The following is a 27,205-nucleotide window of genomic DNA, read 5'->3' on the forward strand; positions in this document are numbered from 1 at the left end:
GGGGGATTCTTGGGTGCGATGGTTGGACGGTATTTCAAACATAAAATAATAAAAATAAATATTTGTGTTTTTTAACCGTTTCAAAAAAAAAATTGGGGGTGGGGTGGGCACAGGGGATGGTTTGGGTGGAGTCTATTGTGGTATGTCAGGTAAGAGTAGTTTTGTAAAAGTATCAATTAAATCTAATCATAAATAAACAAGTTATGGCAATTTTAGCAAAATTTAATAATTTGACCTTGAGAGTCAAGGTCATTCAAAGGTCAAGGTAAAATTCAACTTGCCAGGTACAGTAACCTCATGATAGCATGAAAGTATTTGAAGTTTGAAAGCAATAGCCTTGGGTCACTTAAGAAGTAAAGTGGATCGAAACACAAAATTTAACCATATATTCAAAGTTACTGAGTCAAAAAAGGGCCATAATCCCGTAAAAATGACAACCAGAGTTATGCAACTTGTCCTTTTACTGTACCCTTATGATAGTTTGCGAGTGTTCCAAGTATGAAAGCAATATCTATGATACTTTAGGGGTAAAGTGGACCAAAACAAAACTTAACCAAATTTTCAATTTTCTAAGTATAAAAAGGGCACATAATTCTGTCAAAATGCCAGTCAGAGTTACATTACTTTGCCTGCACAGTCCCCTTATGATAGTAAATAAGTGTTGCAAGTATGAAAGCAATAGCTTTGATACTGTAGGAATAAACTGGACCTAAACACAAAACTTAACCAAATTTTCAAATTTCTAAGTATAAAAAGGGCACATAATTCTGTCAAAATGCACGCCAGAGTTATCTTACTTTGCCTGCCCAGTCCCCTCATGATAGTAAGTAAGTGTACCAAGTTTGAATGCCATAGCATAGATACTTTATGAGAAAAGTGGACCTAAACGCAAAACTTAACCAAAATTTTCAATTTTCTAAGTATAAAAAGGGCACATAATTCTGTCAAAATGCCAGTCAGAGTTACATTACTTTGCCTGCACAGTCCCCTTATGATAGTTAATAAGTGTTGCAAGTATGAAAGCAATATCTATGATACTTTAGGGGTAAAGTGGACCAAAACAAAACTTAACCAAATTTTCAATTTTCTAAGTATAAAAAGGGCACATAATTCTGTCAAAATGCCAGTCAGAGTTACATTACTTTGCCTGCACAGTCCCCTTATGATAGTTAATAAGTGTTGCAAGTATGAAAGCAATAGCTTTGATATTGTAGGAATAAAGTGGACCTAAACACAAAACTTAACCAAATTTTCAAATTTCTAAGTATAAAAAGGGCACATAATTCTGTCAAAATGCACGCCAGAGTTATCTAACTTTGCCTGCCCAGTCCCCTCATGATAGTAAGTAAGTGTACCAAGTTTGAATGCCATAGCATAGATACTTTATGAGAAAAGTGGACCTAAACGCAAAACTTAACCAAAATTTTCTATTTTCTAAGTATAAAAAGGGCACATAATTCTGTCAAAATGCCAGTCAGAGTTACATTACTTTGCCTGCACAGTCCCCTTATGATAGTTAATAAGTGTTGCAAGTATGAAAGCAATATCTATGATACTTTAGGGGTAAAGTGGACCAAAACAAAACTTATCCAAATTTTCAATTTTCTAAGTATAAAAAGGGCACATAATTCTGTCAAAATGCCAGTCAGAGTTACATTACTTTGCCTGCACAGTCCCCTTATGATAGTTAATAAGTGTTGCAAGTATGAAAGCAATAGCTTTGATACTGTAGGAATAAAGTGGGCCTAAACACAAAACTTAACCAAATTTTCAAATTTCTAAGTATAAAAAGGGCACATAATTCTGTCAAAATGCACGCCAGAGTTATCTAACTTTGCCTGCCCAGTCCCCTCATGATAGTAAGTAAGTGTACCAAGTTTGAATGCCATAGCATAGATACTTTATGAGAAAAGTGGACCTAAACGCAAAACTTAACCAAAATTTTCAATTTTCTAAGTATAAAAAGGGCACATAATTCTGTCAAAATGCACGCCAGAGTTATCTAACTTTGCCTGCCCAGTCCCCTCATGATAGTTAGTAAGTGTACCAAGTTTGAATGCAATAGCATTGATACTTTCTGAGAAAAGTGGACCTAAACGCAAAACTTAACCGGACGCCGACGCCAACGCCGACGCCAAGGTGATGACAATAGCTCATAATTTTTTTTCAAAAAATAGATGAGCTAATAATTTTTTTTCAAAAAATAGATGAGCTAAAAAAAACAAAGTTTGTTTTTTTTAGAAATCTTCAATTGGGACAACAATTGGTAATTTTTTTTTTCCTTTATGGGAAAGCGCAGTTTACCGAATTGCACATGCTCATCTGGGACAATACTTTACAAACATGCATTTAACTCTTTCTTCCAAGGGCAAGGCTAAAATCACTCCAATCATCTAACATAAAAATATACATAACAAATATCACCATTTTATCGTCAAAGCATTTGTCATCTTCTCCACTTCATGATACTGCGTGTGCAACATCTGCCTACATTTCTCACTGTCCACTCCACCTAGCCATTCCTCATACAGACTGGTTACACTTTCCACACTCCAGGGACTCTGGACTGGCACGGAATTATACAAACCAGTCACATCTGCCAGTCTGTCTTTAAGAGTGCTCTCCCCTTCTGCAAGTCTGATCTGACCTCCACCATTTGTGCAGCCAGACGGACAGGCCATGATTTCAACAAAATGGTACGGACATTTGTTGCGTTTTATCTTCTGCACGATATTTTGGATGTTTCGGAAGCCGTAGGCTAGCGCCATCTTGAGGGTTGGCTTGCCGTCTGCTTCAATGGTTACTTCTTGGAAATCTTGATTTCTGCAAAAGGTAAAGGTAAATGTTCCGGTATATAATCTGATATTGATGATGGTATATTGTCAGCAGACTATTTACCCCAGCAGTTGGCGGAGTACATGTATGTGACCACAGCACATTGGTTTATTTCCCCAACAGGTAGACAATTATACACCTGACTGGAAAGGTGCAAGTGTGGGACTAGATTTTTTTTAGCTCAGAACAATTCCATTGGTCAAAGCGGGATTGAACCAGGGACCTACTGATTTTTGGACCAGTATCACGCCACTAGACACATGTTCCCACAAATCAGAACCAAAACCATACAGGGAATTGTGGAAAGCAAGGCATTGACTATTTTATATAGTATCACATAGTTTTTCTGTTTTAGGGAAAACAATTAAGCAAATTCCTGAAGACATAGTACAACATTATTTTCATGATCTTTTCATTGTGAAATAATATTATACCTGTATATAAATTCAAACCAGTCTAAACCAAACCATCAGAAAACCAAATCCCTGTCTGAACCCTATGGCTTTGTCATTCTGATTTGTTTTCAAAACCAAATACCCAACACTTTAATCACGAATTTCATCAAAATTAAGATTAAACAAGCAAATTCATTGAATAGATACCGCACGCTGAATACATTTGTGTATTGATGGTTGAAGAACTAAAAGAAATGGTTATTTAAAGGGTTGCGCCTTTTCTCAATATGTATTGCAATTCTCCTCATTGATATCATTACACCCATGAAATGTTGAAATATTTAATAGTATCTGACATAAAGCCCTTCAGCATGGCAGCAGTTCACTGATAAGTTTAAATTATAAAACCATTGTTTCCAAGAGCTTGTGGCAGGAGTGATATATACCAACAAAAAAATATATGTTACAAATTGTAACAATAAAATTCTAAGTTGAAAAATATACAAAATTTTCTCAATTTTAAATGTAGAACAATTACTCCACATGCCTATTTTCATATTACTTTGAAAAATGCATGCTCATTTAAGACATTTATATTTAAAACTCAAAAGCGTAGGAAAACTTCTTCAAACTCTGCTGTGTCTTTTCAGAAAACAGTGGGCAAGATGAACATATTTCCATGGAAAATCAAGTATAACACACACCCCACTTTGATGTTGCAAAGGGATTATAAAAAGAAGAGGGCCTGAAAGGCCTAAGGTCGCTCACCTGAGATAAAAAAAAATGACCTGTTCTTTGCAGCCCAAGATATCAATGGAACAAATGTTCTAACCAAGTTTCATGAAGAATGAACAACAAATGGCCCCCTGAACCATTCTTGAACTCTTCCAAGATATGTCCAAATTTTATGAAGATTGGGCACAAAATTTATCTTCTAGACTGTTCACATGTTTTGACATCCAAATTGCTAATGTTTTGACAAAATTTCATGATGATTAGGCAAAAAATGTGACCTTTAGAGTGTTCAAAAGCTTTTTTACTATACAAATATAAGGAAAAAGCCCCCCCCTGGTTGCCATGTTTTTTTTCTGATCTAAACCATTTTCGAACACAACTGTCATATCCAGGTGTGGCAGTGCGGTCTTGTTCGCTTACGCAAGTGAACAGGTCACAGGACAGTTACGAGTAATGTAACTTTGTGAGCACTTATGTAATGCGGATATATTTATTCGACGCTCATTACCGGTCAGGATGACACCACTGACTGGTAGTAATTCAAAGGCGTCCAGTTAGATACACCTGAATACACTCAAAGAATTAATCTATCAGTGAAAACCATGACCCAGTTTCGAACTCTGTGAGGTATCAATAGGACAAATGCTCTGACCAAGTTTCATGAAGATCAGACAATAAATGTGGCCACTGGAGTGTTCACAAGGCAAAATGTTGACGATGGATGACTGACGACGCACGCCGGACAAACGGCGATCACAAAAGCTCACCATGAGCATGTTTTGCTCAGGTGAGATTACAAGAACATTGCTCCAGCTCTTTAACCCACCTTTCCCCCACACACCCTCTTGACTGTAGCAAATGGAATTAAAAAACAATACCTTAAACTTTTAAAGTTAAGCTTCTGTAGCTCTGTCCCCAGTATCTGCCCTGCAGCATAGCGCGCTATATGTTCCAGGTATCCTCCCGAACCCCCGCCTGTGTGTCCCACCATCGCATCTGCACCAAACCTAGCCAGAGGAAATAAAGTATTAGTTATGTGAAAATGGGTCTAACATATGCCGCCAGCCTAGATTCAGACAGGCCTGCACATTTGCGCCATTTGTGTCTGGAAGCAAGAAACACTATGTCTGCTGTACAGTCATACAAGGTTTAGTGGTTTCATCAGCAGCTATTATGGATCCTCTTCAGAATATACGGATGAAGAGATTAATCTCATTTTTGCACAGCGTGGTTCATATCAGAATGCATGATTTTTGGCCTGAGGCATAGCCCCAAGGCCATAGTAATGATACAAATTTCTGAACCTATCCGAATTGGCTGGCTTCCAAAAACCAAATTCCCAAGACTCCGATTTACCCCTTAATTCATGCGCAATAAAAGTAATTCTTCGCAGATCTCAATAATCCCCCTTGTAAAAACAGAACATCACTATATAGCATTACCGTACCATAAAAATGTAAAAACAAGAGGGCCTGAAAGGCCCAAAGTCGCTCACCTGAGATTAAAAAGAACTGACCTGTTCTGTGCAGCCCAAGATGTCATTAGAACAATATGTTCTTACCAACTTTCATGACTAGTGAACAGGGTACCCTGGCAGCCACGTTTTTCAAGAGACCAGAACCATTTTCATACACATCAAAGATATCATTTAAACAAATATGCTGACAAAATTTCATAAAGATTCATAAGTCCATATAAGGAAAAATGCCCCACCCACTGGTGGCCATGTTTTTCAAGCAACTGGAACCACTTTCGAACTTGTGCAAAATATCATTGGGAAAAATCTTCTGACAAAGTTTCATGATGATCGAACAATAAATATGGCTTCTAGAGTGTTAACAAGGTTTAACTATAGCCATATAAGGAAAAATGCCATGCCCCCTTGGCGGCCTTTTTTTTTACACCAACCGGAACCATTTTCGAACTCATCCAAGATATCATTGGGACAAATCATCTGACCAAAGTTTCATGATGATCGGACAATAAATGTGGCCTCTAGAGTGTTAACAAGGTTTTACTAAAGCATGAAATATAGCCATATAAGGAAAAATGCCACGCCCCCTGGTGGCCATGTTTTTTAAGCAACCGAAACCCTTTTCGAACTCATTCAAGATATCATTAGGACAAATCTTCTGACCAAGTTTCACGAAGATTGGAAAATAAATGTGGCCTCTTGAGTGTTAACAAAGTTTTACTATAGCCATATCAGGAAAAATGCCCCGCCCCCTGGCAGCCATGTTTTTCAACCAACCAGCATCATTTTTGAACTCGTCCAAGATATTATTGGCATGAATCTTCTGACCAAGTTTCATGAAGATCAGACAATAAATGTGGTCTCTAGAGTGTTAACAAGATTTTACTATAGCCATATATAGCCATATAAGGAAAAATGCCCCGCTCCTTGGCAGCTATGTTTTTCAAGCCAACGTAACCATTTTCAAACTCATTCAAGATGTCATTGAGACCAATCTTCTGACCAAATTTCATGTAGATTGGACAATAAATGTGGCCTCTAGAGTGTTCACAAGGTTTTACTATAGCCATATAAAGCCATATAAGGAAAAATGCCCTGCCCCTTGGCAGCCATGTTTTTCAAGCAAACGTAACCATTTTCAAACTCTTCCAAGATATAATTGAGACCAATCTTCCGACCAAATTTCATGAAGATTGGACAATAAATGTGGCCTCTAGATTGTTAACAAGGTTTTCCTATAGCCATATAAGGAAAACTGCCCCGCCCCCTGGCGGCCATGTTTTTTCACCGATCTGGACCATTTTTGAACTCGTCCGAGATATCAATGAAACCAATGTTTTGACCAAGTTTCATGATGATTGGGCAAAAATTGTGACTTCTAGAGTGTTCACAAGGTTTCTCTATAGCCATATAAGGAATACTGCCCCGCCACCTGGCGGCCATGTTTTTCAACGGACCTGAACCATTTTTGAACTCAACCCACCTATCATTTAGATAAACATTTTGACAAAGTTACATGAAGATTGGGCATCAAATGTGACTTCTACAGTGTTCACAAGGTTTTTCTTTTTTTTGACCTAGTTACCTAGTTTTTTACCCAGCATTACCCAGTTTCAAACTCAGTCTAGGTATCAATGGGAAAAATGTTCTGACCAAATTTCATGAAGATCAGACAATAAATGTGGCCTCTAGAGTGTTCATAAGGCAAAATGTTGACGACGGACGACGCATGACGGACCAAAAGCGATCACAAAAGCTCACCATGAGCACGTTGTGCTAAGGTGAGCTAAAAAAAAAAAGAAAACAAGAGATGTGTTCGTCAGAAACACAATGCCCCCTACTGCGCTGCTTTGATTTTTTTTTTTTTTTACCTTTGATCTTGAAGGATGACCTTGACCTTGAACTTCCACCACTCATAATGTGCAGCTTCATGAGATACACATGCATGCCAAATATCAAGTTGCTATCTTCAATATTGCAAAAGTTATGGCCAACATTAAAGGTTTTTTTTTATGGGAGGACGGACAGACTGACATACTGACTGACGGACATTTCAACTTCTATATGCCACCCTACCGGGCGCATAAATAACAACAATGAAACAAATAATAATTATCATTCTCAGAAATATACCTAGTTACCGGATATGGTATTTCACTTAGCAGATCGAGCGCGTAAATCGAGCATGAAAGTTCTACATGACAAAACGTACACAATCTGTACATCATTCTTTATCAGGGTAAAGGCCCAGTCTCACTATGATGCCAGCGGAGCCCCAGTGCGTGATCCACTGGGATGAACCGGGGCTCCACCGGGATGAACCGGGGCTCCATCTGGAAAGTATTAAAATGTTTAATATCTCCGGGATGAACCGGGAATCACCGGGAAGGACCGGCAATGACCAGGGCGGCACCGGGAACAAGCGGACCGGCTACGGGAACAACCGGGATGGCACCGTAGCTCCACCGGGGCCCATACAGACCCCGGCAGAGCTATGGCAATGCCCCAGTGGAGCCCTGGTGAATGCCGGTAGAGTCCCGGTATAGCTACGGTACATAAGCAAACTGGCACTCTGCCGGGACCCCACCAGCATTTACTGGAGCTCCGCCGGGGCATTATCGGCGATGACCGGGGTAAAACCGGGGTGTTACCATAGCTATGCCGGGGTCTCATGCCGGTATAGCCCGGTGAGTTCCGGTGGTATTACAGTATACTGGGGCTATGCCAGGACGCTGTCAGCTTTCACTGGGGCACTACCGGCGACAACCGGGGTGTCACCAGGATAAATTGCAGCCAGTCCGGGTTGACTGGGAAATAGTGTGACCGCGTTAAAAAAATTCTACGAATCATCCTGGTTCTCACCAGTCGACCGGCGTAAGCAGACCGGAACGGACCGGGGCTCTACCGGCAATAGTGAGACTTGGGCTTAAGTGGATTTTCTTTTGTTTACACATTACAAAGGAAGTATGAGTGTTTTCCTGATCTGTTAATTATGTACCATAGAAATCTATTTAAGGCTATTGAAATTGATTTATTTGACGCCAACATTAACAGTTTTTTACGGCCATGATCTTCACCGCCTATGTAGACGAACCTCTACTAGAACGGTAGAGTTTAACAAAAGGTTATTGTTCCCACAACCAGTATCGTGTAGTCCTCCACCGTCTATGTACACTGTAGTATATACACAAATATTGTCTTTTCTTACACTCTCTGAGCTTCTGAACTATATCGCTAGGGTCAATCCGTATGAATTCGGACAAAGGGAGAAATTCGGACAAAACATCCTAAATGCATTTTACGTCACACTAAATCTAGCCCCAGGCCTTCAGAGCCTACAGCGCTTTGATTACTTTCCCAGTAAGCAAGCAGTGGGCAGATGACCTGCGTCAAGCCAAAATGAGCCTAACCACACATCTGAACCTTGTAGTCCCAAATATGCCTCCAAATAAGCATACTCTGATGAACAGTAATAAAGTCCACTTATAAGACCATGAACCTTTGCATGACTTAATAGCAGACAGGGTAGCACCTAATTGGATGGCATAATACTCAAGACACGTCCATCAGTGGGTTTATACTGAAGCTTTTCCTGAAAGACCAAACTGGTAATTTGTTGAAAGAATGTGTGAAAAATCTGACTTCATAGCTACTGCACCACTAAAATGATAAACAACCAAGTGAATTTCCTTGAATTGATATCCCCCGCAAAATTAAGTTAGTTTACGGATGGGTGCAAATCCATTTATATATGCTATTATCCAAAAATATATTTAGTTGAAAGGTAATTGTTTGTATGCACTGCAATTCTCCTCATTGATATCTATACACCCATACAGTTTCATATTGAAATCATGTAGCTTATCTATCTGTGACATAGCCCTGAAAAGTTACCCACTACCAAAACAATGGTGGTGCAGTGGTCTACTGGTAACACACTGGTCTACCATTCCAGAGGTCCCCGGTTCAATTCCTGGCCAGGGCACGGGAAATTTCAGAAATGCTTCAAGTGTTTCCCACCCAACTAAAGATGTACTGGTATGAAACCCAGGTAATTCTCGCGTGTATCGGTGCTATACACTGAGCAGGTAAAAGAACCAAGGGATCTATTGGCAAAAAGCTAGGGTATCGCACCCGGATTCCTTGTATCTCAATACTGTCTCTTCTGCTTGCTGTCTCTTCAGCAAAAACCAAAGGACCCCATTGGTTATCCTTGACTGCAAGGTCAAAAGAAATACAATATAATCAAGGACACTTATTTGATCAAGTGTAGGGTTATGGTTCTTGTGCTTGGCACTTCTCTTCATTGATATCAATACACCCATGAAGTTTCATGTTGAAGTCTTGAATGGTATCTGAGATATAGGCCTGAAAAGTTACATAATACAAACAAGAGTGCCAAACTGTCACAAGATACGCCCGTTTGAAGGTTTTGGACAACTTGATAACTTTACCATGACCCATATTTGAACTTGACCTACATATCATCTAGACACAACTTCTGACCAAATTTGGTGAAGATCAGATGAAAACTACTTCAATTAGAGAGCGGACACCATGCTTAATGCTTGAAATGCACTAAGTGACCTCGTGATCTAGTTTTTGACCCGACATGACCCATATTTGAACTTGACCTAGATATTGTCTAGACACAACTTCTGACCAAATGTGGTGAAGATCGGATGAAAACTACTTCAATTAGAGAGCCGACACCATGCTAAATGCTTGAAATGCACTAAGTGACCCCGTTACCTAGTTTTTGACCCGGCATGACCCATATTCGAACTTGACCTAGACATTGTCCAGATACAACTTCTGACCAAGTTTGGTGAAGATTTGAAAAAAACTAATTCAATTAGAGAGCGGACACCATGCTTAATGCTTGAAATGCACTAAGTGACCCTGTGACCTTGTTTTTGACCCGGCATAACCCATATTCGAACTTGGCCTAGATATCAACTAGATGCAACTGCTGACCAAGTTTGGTGAAGATCGGATGAATACAATTTGAATTAGAGTCCGGACAAAGTAAAATGCACTAATTGACCCTTTGACCTAGTTTTTGACCCAGCATGACCCATATTCGGACTTGACCTAGATATCAACTAGATGCAACTACTGACCAAGTTTGGTGAAGATCGGATGAATACAATTTGAATTAGAGTCCGGACAAAGTGGCGCCGTTGAAAATGCACTAATTGACCCTATGACCTAGTTTTTGACCCGGCATGACCCATATTCGAACTTGGCCTAGATATCAACTAGATGCAACTGCTGACCAAGTTTGGTGAAGATCGGATGAATACAATTTGAAATAGAGTCCGGACAAAGTGGCCCCTTTGAAAATGCACTTATTGACCCTATGACCTAGTTTTTGACCCGGCATGACCCATATTCGAACTTGGCCTAGATATCAACTAGATGCAACTGCTGACCAAGTTTGGTGAAGATCGGATGAATACAATTTGAATTAGAGTCCGGACAAAGTGGCGCCGTTGAAAATGCACTTATTGACCCTATGACCTAGTTTTTGACCCGGCATGACCCATATTCGAACTTGGCCTATATATCAACTAGATGCAACTGCTGACCAAGTTTGGTGAAGATCGGATGAATACAATTTGAAATAGAGTCCGGACAAAGTGGCCCCTTTGAAAATGCACTTATTGACCCTATGACCTAGTTTTTGACCCGGCATGACCCATATTCGAACTTGGCCTAGATATCAACTAGATGCAACTGCTGACCAAGTTTGGTGAAGATCGGATGAATACAATTTGAATTAGAGTCCGGACAAAGTGATGCCTTCCGCCCGCCGCCCGCCGCCAAGGGGTTTCACATAATACGTCCCGTATTTTATACGGGCGTATAAAAACAACAAGGGTAATAACTCTTATTTCAGAAAGTGTAGGGTTATAGTTCTTGTGCATGGCATTTCTCCTCCTTGATATCTATAAACCCATGAAGTTTCATGGTGGTATCTTTTATAGTTTCTGGGATAAAGCCATGCAAAGTTTTGAGACAGACAGATGGAGTGACGGGATGACAGACAGACGGATGGATGGACAAACCCTATTCTATATCCCTCAGCCTTTGACAGGGAATAATTAAAGGACCATCAAACTGTGTTGCATACTTACAGAGTGTCCAAGGTCCCATCCTCAACATCAGCCAGTGATATGTTCTCCTTTGCAAGCATCAAATCCACCTCCCCTGGAAAAAATGACAACAGGGTAACAACAATCAAGCAATAAAAAAAATTCAATTACAGCGTCGTTCTGGGAAAACTGGGCTTAATGCATTTGGGGTATGTGTTATCCCAGATTAGCCTTTGCAGTCTGCACAGGCTAATCAAGGACAACTCTTTCCACTTATATGGATTTATTGGATGAAATGAAGTCTCTCCTTAAACAAAAACAGTTTATGCTGAAAGTGTTGTCCCTGGTAAACCTCTGTGGAATGCACAGTCAAATATGGGACCATACTTTAAGCACAGTCCAATCTGGGACCATACTTTAAGCACAGTCCAATCTGGGACCATACTTTAAGCACAGTCCAATCTGGGACCATACTTTAAGCACAGGCCAATCTGGGACCATACTTTAAGCACAGTCCAATCTGGGACCATACTTTAAGCACAGTCCAATCAGGGACCATACTTTAACCACATGCATTTAGCACTTTTATCCAACAGTTAGATTCAAACGTAGAAATCAAGCAATATTTATTTGCTCTTTGAACAAAAATATCTATCGTCATGTTAAGTTACGACTTTAAGTCACTTTTCATTTTTGAATGTGAGACATGTGTATGTTCTCAAACTATTAGTTATTTACTGATATTTCATTGCAATTTTAATATTTGAGCAACGGATTTTAGCTAAGAATAATTATGGAAGACAAACATTCTTACAAACTTATCATTTGATAAACGGCATTATGTAAAATACCATTTTTACTAGATACAATAGTAGGTAAAATCTGATACAAAAACTCAAAGTTGCCACTCATGACTTTAAGTAGCATCAGTTATTGAATGAATTTTATCATATATGGAAATGAAAAGAACAGTAGATAAAGTGTTTCACATTCAAAAGTCCTAAAGACTCCACACTCAACCCAGGTTTTGATTTAGACCTTGGGGAAAATGCTTTGCTTTTCTATGTAGGAAAATAAAGCACACAATTGAGCATTTGGGGAAAAACAAAAGCACATTATTGGCAGTTTAGAGGCAATATTAACAACTTTTTACATACACATTTAAGCGTAACGTTATGCTATTAAAGCATTTAACTGATTAAATAGATTTAAAGTGTTTAACTTCAATATCTTCCATTTCACTCACAAGCCATTATTGTTATATGTATAGAGTAATAAACAAAATACAGCAGAATGTACATTCAAGTCTGACTATGCACAGATTCAGTAATAAAGCTATCAAAACAGGGTTTTATTTATCCATTTTTGGAAGATACCGTAATTACTTTAAGTTTTCGAACACAAAGTTTTCGGACACCCTCGCTTTTAGCAAAAATACTTATTTTTTGTGACTCTAAATTTTAGGAAATATGGGTTTTCGTCCATAATTAATGTCTCTTAGTTTTGAGACAGTAGATATAACAGCGCTTTTCTACAGACTTCGGCCCTTTTTTTGCTATTTCCCAATTAAACATTAGAACTATTTCAAGCACAACAATTATTACTTTTTCAACATCATCAATTATATTTTTTCACACTTAACTGTTATAACTTTTTACCACTAAACCATAATAAACGTTTCAGGTTCAACTGTTAAAAGTATTTCACCCTCATCAATTATAACTTTTTCAAACTAAACCGTTATAACTATTTCACACAAAACCATCATAACCCTTTCATGTTCAACTGTTATAACTATTTCATACTCAACTGTTATTACTATTTCACACTAAACCGATATAACTTTTTCACACTCAAATGTTATAACTATTTCACACTTAACCATTATAACTATTTCACACAAAAACATTATAACTATTTCAAACTAAACCATAATAACCGTTTTACGTTATAAACAGTTATAACTATTTCACCCTGATCAGTTATATCTACATATGTATTTCGCACTCAACTGTTTTAGATTATCACACTATACATGTACCATTATAATTGTTTCACCTTTAACCATAATAACTATTTCACCCTCATCAATTATAACTATTTCACCCTCATCAGTTATAATTATTTCACCTTCATCAGTTAAAAGGATTTAACACTCAACAGTTATAACTATTTCACCATCATCAGTTATAAATATTTCAAGCTCAACTGTTATAACTATTTCAAGTTTATCAGTGACATCCATTTCACACTCAACTAAACATACAGTCCAGAAATACTACCTGAGGTTATCACACAGTCCACGTCTCGCGTGGAATACACATCATTGTAGAAATCTGACCTGGAATTCAAGCAAGTTTAAAGAATCGGTAAATTAACTTTACTTTAAGCCAACAATTTAAAATATAAACGAAACATATGTAATTTACAGAGATGAATAAAAGCTACATAACTTAAAATAAGACTTACCTTTGTGAAACACAAAGCCCCTATTGTAGTTTGAAGCTGGACCACAGCTAATATAGAGAAAGTTGTCAACCCTTTACCACTTAGATACGTATTTTCATGCATTTGCAGTTCCTTTGAAAGTACAATTTAGATTTAGACCTTTTGTACTAGATGTAAGTTTTAAAGGCTTCATTTCCATCTTTTTTGCAATTTTGATGAGCAGGCTGTTCTGATTATATGCTGTTTGCACAGAGCCATTTCCACTTTGTTTCTGAGTGGGAAAGGGTTAATTGTTAACTTCACCAACAATCAACCATTGCGTACAAACCCCTAAGTGGTTATCATAGAGAACATTTCTAAGTTTAAGGCCCAAAACTTCCCCAAAATCAATGGATAGAAACAAAACTCACACTTCATTTGTAAGTCATGTAGGTAGACTCACATACCAATATTAGCTACATATCTGAAACCATTGTGTAAAAATCCCTCCAGAAAATGGTTATTATAGAAAAAAAAATAAGTTTAAGGCCTGAAACTTCCCCAAAATCAATGGATAGAAACGAAACTAACACTTCATTTGTACGTCATGTAGGTAAACTCGCAAACCATAAATCAGCTCAATATCTGAAAGCATTGTGTGAAAAACACCTCACATAAGGGTTATTACAGAGAAAATGTCAGTTCAAGGACCATAACTTCGCCAACAAGAGCTGTCACCATAGGATGACTTATGCCCCCTATGAACGCTTGCTAGAAGTTATGAGCTTTTTTCGAAACCTAAACGCAGATTTCGAAACCTAAACGCGGACCCCAAGTTCAAGGTCACAGGGGTAAAAATATTTGTGCGTATGGAAATGCCTTGTCCATATACACATGCATACCAAATATGAAGGTTATATCTCAAGGGACATAGAAGCTATGAGCATTTTGCGAAACCTAAAAGCAAAGTGTGACTGAAAGACGGACAGACAGACTGACAGACAGACAGTCCAATCACTATATGCCCCCTTTTCTTCGAAAGGGGGCATAAAAATTGATGGACCAGAACGAAACTCACACTTCATTTGTAGGTCATGTAGGTGGATTTGCATAGCAAAAACCATCTCTATATCTGAAAGTGTTGCGTAAAAAACCCTCTGTAAAACAAAATACTGGTCGGACAGTGTGACTGCTATATGCCATCCTACCTGGGGAATACAAATTTATTAGCCTCTTTCTATGAAGGGAGCTAAATGCATGTGCATGAAGTTGCCCCACATTAGCCAGTGCAGTTCACACAGGAAAATCAGGAACAACACTTTCTGCTTTGATCGTGTTTTTGTTTAAAGCAAGAATCTTCTTGACAAAAATCCAGTTCAGGGGGAAGTGTTGTCCCTGATTAGCCTGTGCAAGGATCAAATAAAATAAAAGAGAAATCTGACCTGGAGGCCTCTAGCTTCTTATCAAAGCAAGGCATCACAGTGACGTGGTAGATGTTGTCTGGTGTGGCACCCATACATCTTGCAAAGTAGTCCTAAAACACATATCTGGGAATTCAGGGCTTAATACATGTGCGTAACGTATCATCCCAGATTAGCCTGTGCAATACCTAGACCACACTTTCTGCATTTACTGGAGTTTTGTTTTCTTTAAACCTCATTGAAAAGATGAATTCCATAAAAGCAAAACGTTTCGTCCCTAATACGCCATTGAAGCCTAGACTGGATTAATGTTTAGAAGAGACCTACTTTAAACGAAACAAGACTATTGCCAAGCAATATAAGTCCCCTACCGGTGAAACTCCACTATTTTCAGCAATATTTCTAGTCTATTTGTTGCCATAGCAACCAGAATTCTTGATGTAAGAACAAAATGAAATGACGTGCATAATATCCATATTGCCATCTATCCATGTTTCAAGTTTCATGAAAAAATATGAAGAACTTAAAGTTATCGCAGGATCCCATATTTTCAGCAATATATCTAGTCTATTTGTTAATATTTCTAGTCTATTTGTTGCCATAGCAGCCAGAATTCTTGACATAGGAACAAAATGAAATTAGGTGCATAATCTCCATATTGCCATCTATCCATGTTTTAAGTTTTATGAAAAAATATGAAGAACTTTAAAGTTATCGCAGGATCCAGAAAAGTGTGACAGACACACAGAGCGCAAACCATAAGTCCCCTCCAGTTTCACCGGTAGGGGACAAAAATCAATACAAGTGAACAGCATCATCCCCGATTGGCCTTTGCTTATCTCCTGTACTTCAAAATTACTAAGTCTTAAAATAATTATCTTCATAAATGTTTCACAAGTCCAAATCTACAACTCAAAAGGCTGCACAGCACTAAACTACTAGCCTTGACTAAAGATCCCATGATCTGTTGGGGAGACTTTACTGTGCTGATGTACGGGAGAATGTAGGACCCGTGTGTCTTCTCAGCGTAGCAGATCCAACCTACAATGGATGGTGACATCATAATGACCAGACTCTGAACAGCATTATTGCTGGAAATATTCATTATTATAATTAATATCATATTTAAAGCCCTGTATCTCTTACCTGACTTCAAAAGGAATGGCAAATAATAATGGGTATTCATAAAAATGTACACAGGACAAACAACAGACAGGATAAGTTTATTCCTGTTTGTTGGATAATATAAGAAAAACTGTATAATGCTATGGTAGATAAGTTGTTAAAGGATTCATTATAAATTTTAAGATTTTGGTACACAGTCACTCAAGGGACATTAATTTTCTTCTGTGATTTTTTAAAATCTGATTTCCGAGTTCTTAGATTACATTTTTTAAGTTTCCAATATAACAATATACCAATGAAGAGACCCCCCCACCTTAGAGGCCATATTTTTGTGATGAATGAAACATGGAAGAAATAACCCTTAGAAAGACATAAAAGCAAGCTCTGTTGTAAGCACATAAATGTGGATGCCACTCCGAGACAAGAGTGTTAAATTCACGTGCATAAAGTGTCCTCCCAGATTAGCGTTTACAGTCCCCACAGGCATATAAGGAATGAGACACTTTCCACCTAAACTGGATTTTCGCTAAGAAGAGACTGCTTTTGTATGAAAAATACCATACAAGCGGAAAGCATCTTCCCAGATTAGCCGGTGAAGACTGTACAAGCTACTCTGGGACGACACTTAACGCACATGCATAAAGTAACGCTTTTCCAGAGGCGAGCTCATACACAGATTTTGAGCCTTCAGATCTGTGATTTTTTTTTGCTTCATATTTTTCAGCCTGTGCCTTTTTGATTGAGAAAAAAAGACCATCAAAGTGGGAAAAATTAATTATTACAAATTAGGGATGGGAACGAATACTGAATATGATATTCTAATATTTGTATGTCATTATTCAAATATATTAGAATATTCAATTTTTAAACCTTATATTAAAATGTCCACATTTATGACCGTCAGGAGCAACGTACTATTTCATATTGCCACAAATACTACAATAAATTGTATCATATGTGCAGCTTTGAAAATATTGATAGAGTAATAATGATTGAAAAAAGATAATTGATTATTATGTTCTTCGTTTCAAATACATACTGTTTATTTTCATAAGATATAAGATATTTACAGAAAAAAACATTACCGTAATTCAAATTTATTTCAATACCTCTAATTGATTGGAATTACTTTCCATCCATAATATTTATGCTTTTGTTTTTGCTATTTGTTTCTGGAATTAAGAACCACTACAATTTAATTGGTTATTATTTAAGTAACTCAATTCGGATTAGATAATAATTAATTTCATATATGGATAAAGCTTTTAAAACAAGCATGCCTAACGCTTTTAGTGGCCCGGCATCATGATATGAGACATTTTGTTCTGACATTTGTAAAACACGACGTACGTTCTATAAATTACCAATAAATTTCGCTATTCAAGGTCTGTCTTGCTAAAACTTACTATCAGTAATCCCTTTATTTCCCCCTATTAACATCTACTTCTACTACTCGAGTGCACCAGTGTTGTTTTGACACCTTATCAGCGATTTAGCAAGCAAATTATTTATTTTATCAGGCATTTACACCATGTTGTTTTATGATATGGGTCGCTAATTGCTATTGATATAATGTGTCGCGCTGAAATTAAAGCCAACTGCGGCCCAATCAAGTCCAAAGATACTGTGTATTATTCCACCTGAGGTTAAAAGACCTGTCAAAACACAGATTTTGTATATCAAACAAATTGAATGCTTATCGATGAACATTGGTGTTTCACATAAATTAATTTTGATTATCGACTGATTATCAGTAAATAGTTTGTGCATACTGCATCAATATAAATTTAAAATAAAATGGAGATTGGTCCCTTATACCCTCCCATTAGCCAATTATCATCTCGTTCATTGATTGCAGCTGTTATCCAAACAATGACTTGAAAAAGAATATTCGAATATGAAGTTTGGATTCGAATATTCAGCTGATATGCGAATATTCGGTCCCATCTCTATTATAAATATGATAATAAATAACAGTAAACCAATTGCTTATTATTGCATGTTTAACTGCTTTCAAAAATTTATACTATAAAGAGCTAGGGAATTAAATTACTGTATCATTAACACAATACAGTCAATCTTGTATTTAGAGACCACTTAAAGGAGTAACCGAAAGTGGTCTCTTAATAAAATGGTCTTTAAATAAAAAAGGCCATTTGGGAAGAACGCGGACCTTCGATTTTAAATCCAGATGTAGAATTATCACCTTTTGACACAATTATTTCAACTTTTGTAATCAAATAAATCTAAATAAAAATAAAATAAATAAATAAATTATGTTTTACTTAAAATGTGTTTTATTTGTTTTCTCTTATTCTAAAATTTACTAAATTGGGTTTTTCCGACTCCAAACTCATTCGCGATGTTACGTGCACTTTAACTCTTAGACAATTCAAATACCCGAATTTTCTCATTAAACATTAACACTTTCCGTTTTGACATTTTAATTTCTGCATGTAAGCTTATGGAAATCTGACTCGATTATGGTGCATTGGGAAATAAAACACGTCGATTGAAAACTAAAGAAACAGGCCTGATTGGTAAATTTGATAACACAAACTAATTAGCATAATTACAAATAATTTTTTTTAGTGAACGGATATCGACACATGTTACAGATTAATAGTTCATTTTTTACACCTCTCGGGAACACTGTGAAAATGTTTGTCGCGTCGGCGCATTGTTTCTGCAATAAAATCAGCGATTAAGTTTGTCACTTAACGTCCCAGATTGTAAACTCTTTAAACTGTAGACTGTGCTGAATACCTCACTGTATTATTCAACACAAACGAATGATACGCAGTCTGCATCAACACCGGTCAGAATCAGTCATCGAGACAAAGGAAAATGGCTGGTGTGAACGCAAAAGAAAGGTGCAATCGTACATCTTATCGGCTTATATAAACAATTAACACTGATTTGTCCCTGCACGGTCAACAGATTTACCACTTTAACCTCAAAGTGGTCGCTTAATTAAAGATTTGGACATCAAAATACACTAAAATCAGCGGTCGTTGGTCGCGTAAGACAAAAGTCGCTCAATACAATATGAAAATATAGTGAAAACTCTCGGGGGGAATTCAAAGTGGTCACATAAGAAAAAAGTCGCTTAATTCAAGTGGTCGCAAGCACAAGATTGACTGTATACAAATTATTGCGTTTATTGGAAAAGTTTTGCTTTTTTTTTTTAAATTTCAGTCAGATTTTTGGAGAAAATGTTACTTTTTGCAATTGGGAAACAGTCTTTTTTTTATTTTTTGCAATTGGGAAACAGCCTGTAAGAGGCTGTAATTTTGGGCAAAATAAATCACTGCAGATAATCCACTTACCAGGGCAAGCGGATGCCAACATGGGGAGCACCTTCTTGTTGACCTCTGACTCTTTATAACGTCTTACAAACTCTCGGCAACTCTCTAGCAGACTAAAGTTGCGTGAAAATGTTGTGTCGAACACATGGTGTACACCTGCAATACAGTTGTATGATCTTTATTCACATACATTTTTTAATTAAAACATGATAAACAAGAGATTGCCAAGCAATATGGTCCCCTATCGGTGAAACACCACTATTGTCAGTAAAAAATAATATTGCCATAGCAACCAGAATTTTTTACGTAGGAACAAAATGAAATGACGTGCATAATCTCCATATTGCCATCTATCCATGTTTACAGTTTCATGAAAAATATGAAGAACTTTGTAAGTTATCGCAGGATTCAGAAAGGTGTGACGGACTGACAGACAGACTTACAGACAGACGGAGTGCAAACCATAAGTGCCCTCCGGTTTCACCGGTAGGGGACAATGAAAGCAAACATTAACTAGAACCGATATACCCCTGCATGCCCCTTTGTCAGAGAACATAGGCACTACAGTTTCAAGAACTGGTTTTTTAAACCATGCAAGCTTTGGACCAAAGATATTTCATTGTGATACCTCATATTAAAGTAAAGATACTAACTGGACAACATTTCAGCATCACAATTAATAAACACAATAAATATGTAATTATAAACACTGTGTTTGTTAAACACAATGCTCCACACTTCGCTTTAAAGCCGCACAGCTGCTATTTTAGAGAAAATTTCCAAGGAACACCACTTTGGTAAAAATTAATGAACTAGAGAAAATTTCCAAGGAACATCACTTTGCTAAAAATTAATGAACTGCAATAATACTCACACTTCATAAGTAAGTTATGTAGGTTGACTCACATACCAAATATCAACTCAATATCTGAAAGTGTTGCGTAAAAAACTCCAGAAAACGGAATGCTAGAGGGACAGATGAACTGACAGTGCGACTGCTATTTGCCACCCTACTGGGAGCATTAAATATCCCGCCCTCTGGCGACCATGTTTTTTTTCCAACCATAACCATTCTCAAACTCAGCCAAGCTATTAGTAGAACAAATGTTCAGACTTAATTCATAGAGATTGGCCTATAAATGTGACTATTAGAGAGTTAACAAGGTTTTACTATAGCCATTTAAGGAAAAGAGCCCCACCCCCAGGTGGCCATGTTTTTCCACGGACCAGAACCATTTTCGAACTCAGCTCTGATGTAATTATAATAATAAAGAATACCCCCCCCTCCCCTCTGGTAGCCATGTTTTTCAACCAACCGCAATAATTTTGAACTCATCCAATATATCATTGGACACGTGTTCTTACCAAGTTTCTTGAAGATTGGACAATAAATGTTGCTTTTAGACTGTTAACAAGGTAAATGTTGACAACACACTTTGTGCTCAGGTGAGCTTAAAAAGCAAGTAAATGAGTTTGAGGGACAGAATGACCATTTCCAAGTGTTTGAGGCCACAGAGCCAAGTTCAAATGAGTGTTATTAATTTACAATCATTGTAAAACAAATCACCATCTTACTTTATTCAGCGCCAATTTAAGAAATTGCAATTATTATTTTTAGTAATTTATGTAAAATTTGAAAGTTGTCTAGAATTCAACAAAAATGAATGCCACTCAAATAATATTCATGTTGCAGTAGTACATTACAATCTTCACTGGAAGAACAATTACTATACCTAGTTTCTTGAAGAAACCCACCAGCTTTCTATTTGCATCTGCCATTGACAGACTGTACTTGGCAGCTAGGGAGGCAAGTGCTTGGGGAGAGACAGAGACCACAACTAACTTGAACGACTCATTGTTCTGAAATTAAACCCACAGCATGTTATACAGAGAATGATAGTGATTGTAGACTTTGACTTAAAGACAACTAGCAAGTAGGACAAAAAATGGGCGGCATTTCACTTTTGCGCAATCAAACAACATACTTGTGAAACATCCAAGAGAGGACTTACTTAAAAGATTGTTGTTTTTTGGTTAACCTGACTTTCCCAACCAAAATTGTTCCTCACCAACAACTCCATTAAATAAGAGCTGTCAGAGAACAGCGCGCTCGACTATTCAAGTGCTTGACAGTATAACGTAAGCCATCATGGGGAAATTGTTCATATTCAATGATTTATTAGACGATCTTTCAAAAATAAAAAAAAGGAAAAAAAAATATTTATATTTTTTTGGGGGGGGGGGGGGGTAGGGAGGTAGGGGGAGGGGTGAGAAGGGGGGGGGGGTAATTTATTAGATGATGTTTAAAAAAAAAAATGGGGGGTTGGGGGGTAGGGGGGGTGGGGGTGAGAGGGGGGGTAAAATGTAGTGTGGTAATTCATTAGATGAATTGTTTTTTTTTTAATTGGGGGGGGGGTGGGGGGTAGGGGGTGGGGGTGAGCGGGGGGTATAATGTGGGGTGTGGTAATTTATAAGATGTTGTTTAAAAAAAAAATTGGGGGGGGGAGGTTGGGGGGGAGGGATTCTGGGTAGGGGCGTGGGGTATTGTTTGGGTGGAATCCATTGTGGTATTCAGGTAAGTGCTGTTTTGTCAAAGTAATAATAAAATGTGATCATAAATAAAGAAGATATGGCAATTTAAGTAAAATGTTCAATTATTTAAGTGCAAAAGGGGCCATAATTATGTCAAAATGCTTGATACAGTGGTCTGCTCTTGTTTAAAGGTTGGGGTCATGTTGGTAAACAAGTATGCAACATATAAAAGCAATATGTCAAAGGATATAGGAAATATTTGGGGTAGTACGCAAACTTTAACATAGATTTATCATTAATATGCATATTCTAATATAAAAGGGGCAATAATTATGACAAAATGCTTGATAGAGTTGTCTGCTTTTGTTTATAGGTTGGGGTCATGTTGGTTAACAAGTATGCAAATTATGAAAGCAATATGTCAAGGGACATTGAAAATAGTTGGGGCAGTACGTAAACTTTAACATTTGCTGCATATTCTAAGTGGAAAAGGGGCCATAATTATGACAAAATGCTTGATAGAGTTGTCTGCTATTGTGTATAGGTTGGGGTCATGTTGGTAAACAAGTATGCAAAATATGAAAGCAATATGTCAAGGGAAAAGAAAATATTTGGGGCAGTACGAAAACTTTAACATTTGCACGCTAACGCAGACGCTCACACCGGGGCAAGTAGGATAGCTCCACTATATATATTTCATATATAATAGTCGAGCTAAAAACAATTGCTTACTAATTTGTTGATCAAAACTTTAAATCATTTGTCATAAACAGGTATTTTTCCCTCTCACTTTAATTGCTTCTAAATTGTAAGGTTGGGTGTTATATACTAGAAAACAGGTTTCATTATATTAAGTCATTTACTGTTATCCTGCTACTACAGCTATCAATCAATAGATCAAAATGTTGAAAGTAATCATAAATGAATTAATAAATTCACCTAGTTACCTACCCACACCTCCTGCATTTGTTTGCATTATCTCAATCAACATTTTTTCTAAGGAATTTCCTCATGAAATTATACTTTGAAGATTAAATTGTTAGGTATCAACTTCTACCATGAATACATTAAAGTTGTTCTATTAGTTTAATTTACTATCTTGCACATGTCAGTTTATTTTAACAATTATCAATCATCAACATTTTACTTATTATTAGCCAAACATTCAGCCATTACTTTTACAATGTATATGTCTTCAGTTATAACACATAATATCATAAAGTAGAATACCAGATTAAAGGATTATATAATGCGCTGTCCAGTTATATAGAGCGGACATGCCTGCCTTCAAAACTATTGAAGGTAGCTTCATGGTTCTTGTCTATGACACACAAGTTCATAATAGTAAACATTTGTACCATATTAGTCCATCAATGCATGTTGAAATATGAAGTAGCTCTATTCCAATAAAAAGCTGAACATCAAAGTTTGACCTTGAAGGCAGACCTTTGGCACAACACACCTTTCAAAGGTGAACTTCTTTAATGCATGGGAAAGTTGAAGTCATGAAATGTATCAGGAGACCAACAGACAAATAGACTTACAGACCAGATCAACATATCTAGTGCTACAAACTGGTAGTGGCTGTAGATTCTCTAAATTAACCCTTTGCATGCTGGGAAATTTGTCGTCTGCTAAAATGTCGTCTGCTGAATTTCTAAAATTAGCATTTTCTTCATTTTTTTTCAAAGAATATTATCAGAATAGCAAACAGTTTGGATCCTGATGAGACGCCGCGTTCTGTGGCGTCTCATCTGGATCCAAACTGTTTGCAAAGGCCTTCAAAATTCGGTTCCCGCACTGAAAGGGTTAATTGGGCCTCATACTGGAAAAGCAGGTGTTCATGCATGTATAAAGTGTTCCATATTACAGTCTCAGCCAAACATGGTCGGACCGAAGGACATGTCCTGTAAAAAAATTAAGGTTCTGCCTGTCGGTCAAATTAACAGGACCACTTGTCCGGTAAAAAAAACAGAGGTAGGGTAGCTTAGGTAAACAAGTATCGGCTACTTTCGTTTTGGAAAATGATCTTAAGATATTAAGAAGGAGCGATTCAAGGCGGAAAATTTGAATGATTGATGAGAAAATGTATATTAACTGTTAACATGCGTTCAACATTTTTTTTTTACATGTTTTAACTCAATAAGACTAGTACCATATATGGCATGTATTATTATTAAATGTCAAATACAAATGTGTGACCTTGAAATTGTTAGCTTTTTATTCATTTATCATTTTATATCATTAACACCTTGATCCCAGCAATGATACCAAGTTATTTTACTATTATATTCTGTAGCTGGTAGGTCCTGTAAAAAGAGAGGAGGTCCGGTATTTTTTCCCATTTTACAGGACCTACTGTCCTGTAAAAATTTGCTTAGTTTGGATTTGACTGATATTAGCCTGTGCAGTCTGTACAGACTAATCAGGGACAACATTTTCTGCCTTAACTAAATTATTACTAAAAAAATAATTTCTTTAACCCTTTCAGTGCAAGAACCGAATTTTGAAGGCCTTTGCAAACAGTTTGGATCCAGATGAGACGCCACATAACGTGGCGTCGCATCACGATCCAAACTGTTTGCTATTCTGATATTCTTTGAAAAAAATCGAAGAAAATGCTTATTTCAGAAATTCAGCAGACGACATTTTAGCAGACGACAAATTACCCAGCATGCAAAGGGTTAACTAAAGTGGAAAGCGTCCACACTTACTTTCAGAATTCACAGGCTAATAAGGTATACGTAATAGCTAACACGCATAAAGCCTATTTTTCACAGAACGAGACTCAGTTAACAGTGAAGGTTTTATTTAGACCCCAATACCGCAATATGAGCCATATTCTCCTGCAGTACTCTGTACAGCTCGTCCTGGCTCTGTTGCGTTATGAGCACACTCTCTGCCGACGTGATGCACCCACTACATGCCAGGCAGTCATTCAGGGTAATTTGTGCCTTCTGGAGCTTTGTTTCCACACCAGTCTGTGAAAAGGAAGAGAATATTAAAAGTAAGCGTTGCTGTTGGAAAATGAGACTTAATGCATGTGGGCAATTAAAGGACCAACTATTCCCAATTTGAATATTTCAAATTCACTATGCAAATTTTCCCAGTGTGAGACATTTTTGTGATAATTCTGATACTTTTCCCACTAGGGCAAAATAAAAGGCTGGTTCTGCTTGTCAACCATATGATATCACAGGGGCAATCATTTCGCCTAACACCATTGCGAAAATAACACCATTTGTGCGTTTTTGAATTATTCTAAACAATATGAATAAGTTATATCAAACAATTCTAAAATTGATGTATCACAATTCTAAAATTGATGTATCATTCCAACTGAACTTCAAGTCACATGCTCTTCAGGGCAGTAATGGTACATTACATCAGAAACATTGTAGTATGTCCCATCATCTTCTATTCTTATTTTTCCAACTTTTCCTGCTGTGCGATCGATTTTCACTGGCTTAATACATTCCTGAAAAATAAAAACAAACAATATCGTATTTAAAATTAACACATTAATACTCCTACTGACATAACATATGTTTTTCATTTCATGTAACTTAAGGTTCATGCGTATAAATGTCAATCATACCCAATAATATTAAACCATTTATACCTTTAAAATTATTGTGATCACTGTAAATAACAAGAGCTGTGATTGTGAAACACAATGCCCCCTACTGCGCTTTGAAGCCATGTAGTTGACCTTTGACCTTGAAGGATGACCTTGACCTTTCACCACGCAAAATGTGCAGCTCCATGATTGACACATGCATGCAAACAGGGCTTTTTTCCTTCTTTGGGACCCGCCCAAAAACGGCCCTTTCCCCTCGGATTTTATTTCCCCTCAGCAGGTAAATTTTCCCCCAGACTTCTTTTTTTTCCCCTTAAAAACAAACAAAAAAACCATGTTTTTTAACTTTAAATACATAAGTTAACCTAATCCAGTGTAGAAAATATAACATATTACCTATTTAAATTATCTGTTGCCTTTAATTTGTTTAAAAAACAGCACAATATGTTAAACTGATTATTTAAGACTTTCCTTATTTTACCCAAAATCCGGTGTTTCGCGTGATTTTTTCCCCAAAATCTGGCATTTCGAGCGATTTTTTTCCCCCCAAAACAATTGCGAGAAATAAGAATGTCAATGTTTGTCTATGATTAAGGAACATCTCTTGTGATAGATAAAGAGTAAAAATTCATTTCCTATTCCATTTTTTTTATAAATATTACACTGAGTGCCTGCCCTATAAAAGTACAACTTTATACTAATACTTAGTTTTATATGGTTGTTTGTAACCTCTAAAAGTACGTTTATTTACAAGCAATTTATTATTCTACCATAAGTTGGCTTTAATCATTAAAATTCAATAATTGCAAACATTTAACACGATTTTGAAAGGCGATTTTACCTGTGATGGAGTTATAAAATCGTTTAAATCTGTCAATTGTAGGGCACTACTGAAACCAGCCATTTCTGTCGAATAAATAAGAGGCTTCCGATTAAATAGACTGGCAGCGTGTCATGTACAGTAACGTCGATAAGAGTGTAAAGTTATCCATAGATGTTGAGTTATGTATCACCTCAATGGACAAATCATTGCTATTCATATTCTCAGCGATTGTGTTTTAACTTAAATGGAAGTAATTTAAATCCACTATCTACTTATAATTAATGTTCAACAGTCATTTATACTTTAAAAGGGTCCGGGGTATTGTGCAGGGTTCAGATGTAAATAAGTGAGTAGATAGGTCAGATAATTAAATGAGCCACTCTCTGTGAAAAGGGGGTTTAATGCATATGCATAAAGTGTCGTCCCCGATTAGCCTGTGCAGTCCGCACAGG

General features: G+C 37.1%; 1 protein-coding gene and 1 long non-coding RNA gene across 2 annotated transcripts; both read right to left on the reverse strand.

The window, feature by feature from the left end:
* Positions 1 to 26,890, reverse strand: LOC127831805 (cytosolic Fe-S cluster assembly factor narfl-like). Its single transcript, XM_052356881.1, has 11 exons — positions 26,772 to 26,890; positions 25,736 to 25,828; positions 25,176 to 25,331; positions 21,552 to 21,678; positions 19,840 to 19,974; positions 16,329 to 16,426; positions 15,407 to 15,498; positions 13,820 to 13,878; positions 11,580 to 11,652; positions 4,844 to 4,972; positions 1 to 2,823 (listed from the first exon to the last, which is right to left on the reverse strand). The coding sequence occupies exons 1-11, from the start codon at positions 26,832 to 26,834 to the stop codon at positions 2,421 to 2,423; spliced, it is 1,428 nt and encodes a 475-aa protein (XP_052212841.1). The 5' UTR covers positions 26,835 to 26,890; the 3' UTR covers positions 1 to 2,420.
* LOC127831806 (uncharacterized) lies at positions 10,049 to 11,314 on the reverse strand. The gene is made up of 2 exons (XR_008026502.1): positions 11,119 to 11,314; positions 10,049 to 10,962 (listed from the first exon to the last, which is right to left on the reverse strand). It is a non-coding gene; the product is annotated as an uncharacterized LOC127831806 (long non-coding RNA).
* Positions 26,891 to 27,205: the final 315 nt, after the last annotated feature.

The sequence above is a fragment of the Dreissena polymorpha genome, chromosome 5, assembly GCF_020536995.1.
Source record: "Dreissena polymorpha isolate Duluth1 chromosome 5, UMN_Dpol_1.0, whole genome shotgun sequence".
NCBI classification, from domain to species: Eukaryota; Metazoa; Mollusca; class Bivalvia; order Myida; family Dreissenidae; genus Dreissena; species Dreissena polymorpha.

Excerpts from the sequence above, each read along its gene's own strand:
- LOC127831805 (XM_052356881.1), bottom strand. The coding sequence starts at position 26,834 with ATGGCTGGTTTCAGTAGTGCCCTACAATTGACAGATTTAAACGATTTT. Across the intron at positions 4,973-11,579 it reads GATGGGACCTTGGACACTCT|GTTTGGTGCAGATGCGATGG; the intron begins GTAAGTATGCAA and ends TCCTCTGGCTAG. Across the intron at positions 2,824-4,843 it reads CTTAACTTTAAAAGTTTAAG|AAATCAAGATTTCCAAGAAG; the intron begins GTATTGTTTTTT and ends TACCTTTTGCAG.